The 6,403-nt window shown below is 50.1% G+C and overlaps 1 protein-coding gene across 2 annotated transcripts; it reads left to right on the top strand.

Moving 5' to 3' along the window:
- The first annotated feature begins 1,262 nt into the window (after window positions 1-1,262).
- On the top strand, window positions 1,263-5,642 carry LOC100902876 (UPF0472 protein C16orf72 homolog). 2 transcript variants are annotated; one of them, XM_029111112.1, is made up of 5 exons: window positions 1,263-1,661; window positions 3,029-3,168; window positions 3,371-3,656; window positions 3,794-4,048; window positions 5,609-5,642. In XM_029111112.1, exons 1-4 carry the CDS (start codon window positions 1,484-1,486, stop codon window positions 4,039-4,041), a joined length of 852 nt encoding a protein of 283 aa, XP_028966945.1. In that variant the 5' UTR covers window positions 1,263-1,483; the 3' UTR covers window positions 4,042-4,048; window positions 5,609-5,642. The 2 variants fall into 2 exon arrangements, with proteins under 2 accessions (XP_028966945.1, XP_018494563.1); XM_018639047.2 differs by lacking the exon at window positions 5,609-5,642 and having other exon boundaries at window positions 3,794-5,393.
- Window positions 5,643-6,403: the final 761 nt, after the last annotated feature.

Here is a 6,403-nt window from a genome sequence, read left to right as displayed (position 1 = left end):
GTCTATGGGAGCCTGAAAATGCCGCGAATTTCCGGCTAAGAAGCCGCGACGGAAGTCGAGCCCTAGTATAGATCACTGATGATGATGACGATGATCTGTGCTGGAACGCACGATGGTTTCTCACAGCAGATAGGCTCTCCGAGAATGTGCATCTTCGGCCTTCCTCCCTTGAACGGCTTTCGGGGGAATCATCAGCGTTTGTACTGCCGTTCGTGGGCCAATGTTCCACGGCTCGATATATCCCGGTCACTGTCGCAGGGAATTTAGATCGCGGAACTTTGCAGTATTCGGGAGAGGAGGGGGCGGAGATGGCTTTCGCAAAGCAACAAAACGCAACTCCGATGCCAGATAGGGGAACTCGTAATACCATCGGGGAGAATTCTCAAGTGTTACTTCGTGACCATTCTGCTGATACTAGAACAACCAGCTGAGACAATTTTCGCCGGCAGTCCTCCGGCTTCTAGCCCGAATGATCGATCGTCGTGATGAATTCTGTTACTGTAATTCCGACTCCTACGATTCATTTGGATCTTGAAGGATCATTGCACTGGGATCACATTGGCTTAGGGTTCCAGTGATCCGGACCCAATCGGTGGATGGAGTAACCTTCTCTTTAGACATCTCCTGCAGAAACCATGAAATACACCGTCCCTCTGTTCGCCAACCAGTGATTCGATCGATTAAGCCTAAGACATCCAATCGTTCATGCGATGGGCCGGCGCTTGGAGACGGGCGATACTCCGGGTCCGTAAATGAGAGTTCACGCCTCAGGATTATCTTAAGCGCATCTACCGTTGGAAGTTCGTCAGAAAGATCACACAATAGAGCTAATCCGCATCGACGTGGAAGGGTCGGAACTCCGTTATCGATAGGTTCCGCATCATAGAGAGCTCGGAAAGTTCCTTCCGGAAAAAAAGATGATCGAATCCCGATCGCCGATCTCTCTAAGCGCTTTCGTCCCTGGAGAATCGAACCGGTTCAATGGGAATGCGGGATTCGGACCCCGCTCGTATTTACTTCCAGTAGTTCGGTGCGGGTCGAGTTCTCGGTACAAGCGTGATCGAAACCCTCCCGCTTCTCTCCTCCTCTACACCGAAATAGAGGGGGACCTCATGTTCGAGACTCGGGGTGATGGTTCGAACGGCGGGAAATCTCTCCGTCGAATAAGGGCATCCTCTCCCTCAGATGGCTTAGTCGACGGATATCGGAGAGGGCAGTATGGAGCAACGACTGTTTTGTGTGCTACGACCTACGACGAGGGCCGCTGCTGCTGGTATAAGGTGTGTGGTTCGTGGTGATCGCATCCAGCCAAGCAGACTGTGTGTGTGTTTTCTCGTCGAGAGTCGTTCTTAGGTTGAATTTGTAGGCTTACGACGAACTGAGATCTCCATTGGGATCGTCTCTTCGACTGGGAACGCCTCGACGGAGGAGTCGATCGTTCTATTTTTTGTTCATATCGTAGCTCGTCGTCCATGATCCCAAGATGTCGGACCAGGGCGATTGGCGTGGACTGAGTCGTTGGGAACAAGAGTGCTCGGATAGAGTCGACGAAAGCGAATCTACAATCGGTAGCCAGATTGCTGCTGAACGCGACGCCGTGGCCCAACGTTTATTTCTGCTATTTCAAACTTCGGCGACATCTGTAGCTCAGCTGTACAAGGGTAGGTGCCTTAAGCGAGTTGTGATGGTGTTTCTATTGCTGGTGTCGGTTCTTCGCACACAGAGACGGGGCATCGAGTTGCTTGTGGTGGCCGCGATCGGCAAGCGATCTTTCTCACTTCAAATACGTTTTTTCGGTTATCGGTCGAATCGAGACGAATATCGGCACACGACTCGGGTACAATATTGTAGTGACCCATGTTCCTAGATGCGAGCATCGTCGCATCGATGGAAAGCTCGGCCCTCGAGTGATCTGGCCATAGTTGGAACAAGTGCGATGCGGTTGGGAGCTCGACCTTGGGTTCCAACAGAAAGCATCACTCCACGGAGTTCGTTTCCGGTGATCGTTAGTGGTCGTTGAAGATTGCATTCCGTTATTTGGAACGATCTTTTGGCGAGTCGATGAAGAGCAGCAGGTTTCGGATTCAAAGAGAAGGGCATGAATTGCTCCTGTGTTCTTCACGCCTCCGAGTATATGAGCCGCCGCTCGTCTGGCGATAGAGCTTCTTAATTTTGAGCTGCATTTCGTCGGGGCTCGAGCCTTCTCAGCGGAACCTGGAGTTCAGACGGTTGCCGTCCCCAGGTATTGCTCTTCGGTGAAATCTCTGTGGTGACGCTCTTCCGAAGGGCGAGAGACCGCAAAATGAAATGTCGTCATCAAACGATCTCCGACGGGAGTTTTCGGTAGTTTCGTTGCTAGACCGAATAATACGACTCTATCTGCTCGAGTCACCGTGCTTGAGGTCGGTCCCTCATCTTACTCGTCGAAGCTAATCTGAAGCCGGAAATTATCCGTCCGATCGGAGCCGTCTCATCGTCTCTCTCTAGTTCTCCAGACGGGAGACGTTCTGAGGAATTCTAGCTTTGTGCTGAGCTGCAGGCGGAGAAGCCAATTTCTGGTGACTAGGGAATACACAGCAGTCGCTCGAAGGGCGACTCCGTGAGCCGACGCTGCCTCTGAATGCGAGGTTTTGAAATTTTCCAGAATTCTATTGGCGTCCGCTGTTCCTCCCTTTGAATCGTCGTCCCCTCTCGCGTTGGATTCTCCATCGCGCTTCTCGCTGCGAGGAAAGGTCCGCGAAATGCCATCATCGTGAATCATTCTGAATACTGAGTAGCGAGATTCGAATCCTATCGAGCACCTATCGAGCGATGACTCGAAAACCTGCCGAGTATGAATGGACCGCTACGTCCTTTCCTCCGCCTTCGGTCTGTGGTGCAGAGGGCTTCTTTCCGTATTTCGTAATTCAGATCTCTTGAACGAAAATCGGAGATCTAGTCTAGCCATATGTGGAGAGAGCCACACTCCACCCTGCTCCTTCCCTCGAGGATCCTCTGAAGCTGAAGATTTTCTCCTCGTGATTTCCAGAATGCCAGAGTGGAGTCCGACTATGGACATCGTTCCAAAACGCGGCGTCATCTGTAACATCATTGTACAAGGAATGCGTCGAGTCTCAGAAGCGACAACAAGAACTAGCTATACAATTCGGAAATCACCGGCGGAATAAGGTAGGGCCCCTATTCGACTCGATCCCTTCGCTCGGGATCCTTCCACCGCGTCAGCTTATCCAGGCTCCAGCCACTCCTATTCCTTGGACGAGATCACCGAATGGGGATAATCAAGCGGATTTTCGTGTGTAGAAATTGTGGGGTATGTCTGAAAGTTTTGATGTATGTGCGTCACGTTCACTGTTCCCATTTCCTCTTCAAGGACATCTTGGCGTGGGCGCACAATCGTAAAAGGAGTATTCGACGAGAAGATCTTATTAGCTTCTTGTCTGGACGCAATCCGCGTCTTTCACCGCCAACGCAGACTGGTAGAAATGGAGCTCAGTGGGGATCACCTCGACGTTTCGACGTTCAACGAGGGCTCACCTGTCTGAGCTTGAGTGCAGGCGTTCCTTCCTCGGGTGAGGCGACAGGGGCTCCCCATTCGTCCCATGGACCCATTGACGACGATGACTTGGGGACGTTTCGTCAGGCCCTGGCTTTATCCGGTTAGTAAGAAAAGAGTCGGTTCAGATTTCGAAGGGTGAAATCCGATCGTCGAGCTCATGCTTCTCATTCAAGGGCTCGTTCAGCTTCTAAATCTCACGAGGGGACACTGATAGAATTTCCTCCGCCTCGATTACAGCGTTCACTGTTGGAGCTGCGTCCGGAGCTCATCATTCGTCATCACCTCGAACGTCGAAGACAGCGGATCTCAGTCACTTCATCACCGAAGAGTTCGCGCGACACGGTCGAAAGCGAACCCTGCCCTTGCCTTCGCACGGACATCATTCAGTAGCGAGCGCAAGTCAAGATGGTTTGTTGCGGGGATCTCCAACTAGCGATGACGTCATTATGGATAGCCCTCAACATAAACGTCCCAAGTATCTCTGAGTTCACGGTTTGTAATCGCATGTACGCCAATGCGTTCGTAAAATCGACGAAACGAATCAACGTATGTAGTTATTGTAATAGACCTTATTCAATGCCTTGGACCTCTCCTCCCGTCGAAATCAAAGTTCGGTTAAAGCCGGGGAGACCGAGACGAGACTAGAGGTGCTTATGATCCCGGGATGACCTGTGCAAAACGATATGTATTCCCTGCTTGGCATTAATCGAATTTGGCTCCAGCGATCGGATTCCGCGAATGCATGGAGCTCATGATTCATCGGCATTCGATAAAAATGAGGGGCGATTGTCACCCTATGAAATAACTGGGAGAAGTATGAGCTCGAGACTCCGCGGAGGCAAGACGATTAAACACGGTTCCGATCAGCCATATCGTCGCCGGAAATTCGCGACAGCTACCGGAATCGCCGCTCTTCGTCGCCGCGCCTGTGGCCGGTCATTGTTGTATTTTTGATGATGCTCGTAGCTTCCTCGGAAGTCCAACTGAGGCTTCAAGGAAGCCTGTGAGAGGGTGGTCAGACGAGGATTAACCATAAGGGTCTCATCTGACATAGTTTCCGATCGTGATCACGGAAAATATGGTGTCATCTCTCGAATCAGGAAGCGACTAAGGGGTATCCCTCCGTCCCTCGTTCCAGACTCATTCAAAGCTAGATCCGGGGCCGACACCCCTCGTTCAGTTGTCCGTCGACGACACTAAGGAGTTCCGCCGACGAACCAAGGAGGATAATGGATCCTAAGCAAAGCGTGTGTCCAGAGACTCAGACTACAGTCCGAGCGACCCCCGGTCGTCCCCGGTGTGTCAATGTATATATCTATCCTTTGGATACTGAATGAGTTGTGTGAAATGACCGAACATGCTCATCAAGGGCCCTCGAGCAAAAGCAATTTGTCGAAGTGATCATACGGATGACGCACCAGGAATCATGGAGTTGCTGAATCGAATCGATTTCGTTCCCCTCTAGAAGGGAATCGAGAAGAGTTCCACTCATTCCCTGATGCCGTCGCTGTCGTCAGACAGATTTTTACGCACATTTGTCGAGAGAAAAGGAAGAAGTTGATTCCGCAACGCTCGTGACAGCTTTGCTTCGAGGTGTGTCGGTTGAATAATGATCACTGGCTTTGTTGGGACGGAAGGATTCGGCATTTACTGTTATTTCACCCATGGATACTTTATGGGTCAAGACTGTATTAGTTTCATCGTAAATGGATCGCTTCATGCGCACTCTTACGACATCCGGCTAGTTCTTAAAGCGATTAACATTATTTCTTTACCTTTAAGTAACCTCACCATAATTCGAGTACTTCTTGTTATATATTATATATATATATATTTGGAATTATATATGAGTTCCATCTCTTTTCATTTTTTCCCTCACTCCTCAGTCGCAATCTCGTGGCCTCGCTCGGAGGACTCGTCGAACACAGACACCGAGATCACCTCACCCCAATGGTTTCCGTTCTGATATACATCCGATCCGAGCTGTACGGAATAGTTTCTGTCTTCGGGGATCATTCGAGGTTTCTCTCTCAAGGTGATCCCCTCTTGCAGTTTTCCGATGTCGCTTACGGATGCCGAGCCATGATCATCCCCACGATGACCACACGGTTGAGGGATCGACAGGGCTAGGGTGCAACTATCCAAAGGGAACTTTTCGAGAGACGCGACGTGGAGTCCACGCATCCGATCCTATATTCAATCACCGGGTACCATGATCTATCCAACGAACGATTCAATGAAGAATGGACGACACAATGTTGCTGAATCGAAAAGAACATGACCGATCATGAGTCCTCACCTGAGCCGAAGTTCATTGTGGAGAGCTCGCTCGCTTCCGACCCGGAAAACCCACAGGGGAGAGCAAGATCAGAGAGAGATCTCATTCCTCGCGTTTCTATTCGCCGCGGAGGTTCACCGCGTGGTTGTCGAGGATTTCGATCTCGCTTGAGTCTCAGTGGGCTCGGGGAAACAATCGCGAAAGGAGTCGTATGCCGAGTTCTAGCGCTCATCTCTTGAGAAATGACCAATATCGTGAAATCAGCAGAATCCTTGATCATATGAACTTTTCCTCTATCGGCATCCCGGGTTCTCGCCAGCCCCAAGGTTTCATGTAGATATGTACATAACCCCTGCATCGATAAGCAACAACGACGATATGGAAAGGAGTACAGTAAGAAATCGAAGTCTGTAACTTTCGTCGCGAGTCTAGATCCGTTAGTGAACTGCATTCTTCCAAATAGCTTGCTCCCCGAATCGAATCCCACATTTCATCGAGATGCTGTTTGTAAACTGAGAAAACACATTATATAGGTACATGAAGAAATATATATATATATATATATATAG

This window comes from Galendromus occidentalis, unplaced genomic scaffold (genome assembly GCF_000255335.2).
Source record: "Galendromus occidentalis unplaced genomic scaffold, Mocc_1.1 scf7180000077284, whole genome shotgun sequence".
In the NCBI taxonomy this organism is placed as follows: Eukaryota; Metazoa; Arthropoda; class Arachnida; order Mesostigmata; family Phytoseiidae; genus Galendromus; species Galendromus occidentalis.
The sequence above is the reverse complement of the archived record's forward strand: the minus strand, read 5'-3'. Positions and strand labels throughout refer to the sequence as shown.

Excerpts from the sequence above, each read along its gene's own strand:
- LOC100902876 (XM_029111112.1), top strand. The coding sequence starts at position 1,484 with ATGTCGGACCAGGGCGATTGGCGTGGACTGAGTCGTTGGGAACAAGAG. Across the intron at positions 1,662-3,028 it reads TGTAGCTCAGCTGTACAAGG|AATGCCAGAGTGGAGTCCGA; the intron begins GTAGGTGCCTTA and ends CGTGATTTCCAG. Across the intron at positions 3,657-3,793 it reads TCAGGCCCTGGCTTTATCCG|CGTTCACTGTTGGAGCTGCG; the intron begins GTTAGTAAGAAA and ends CCTCGATTACAG.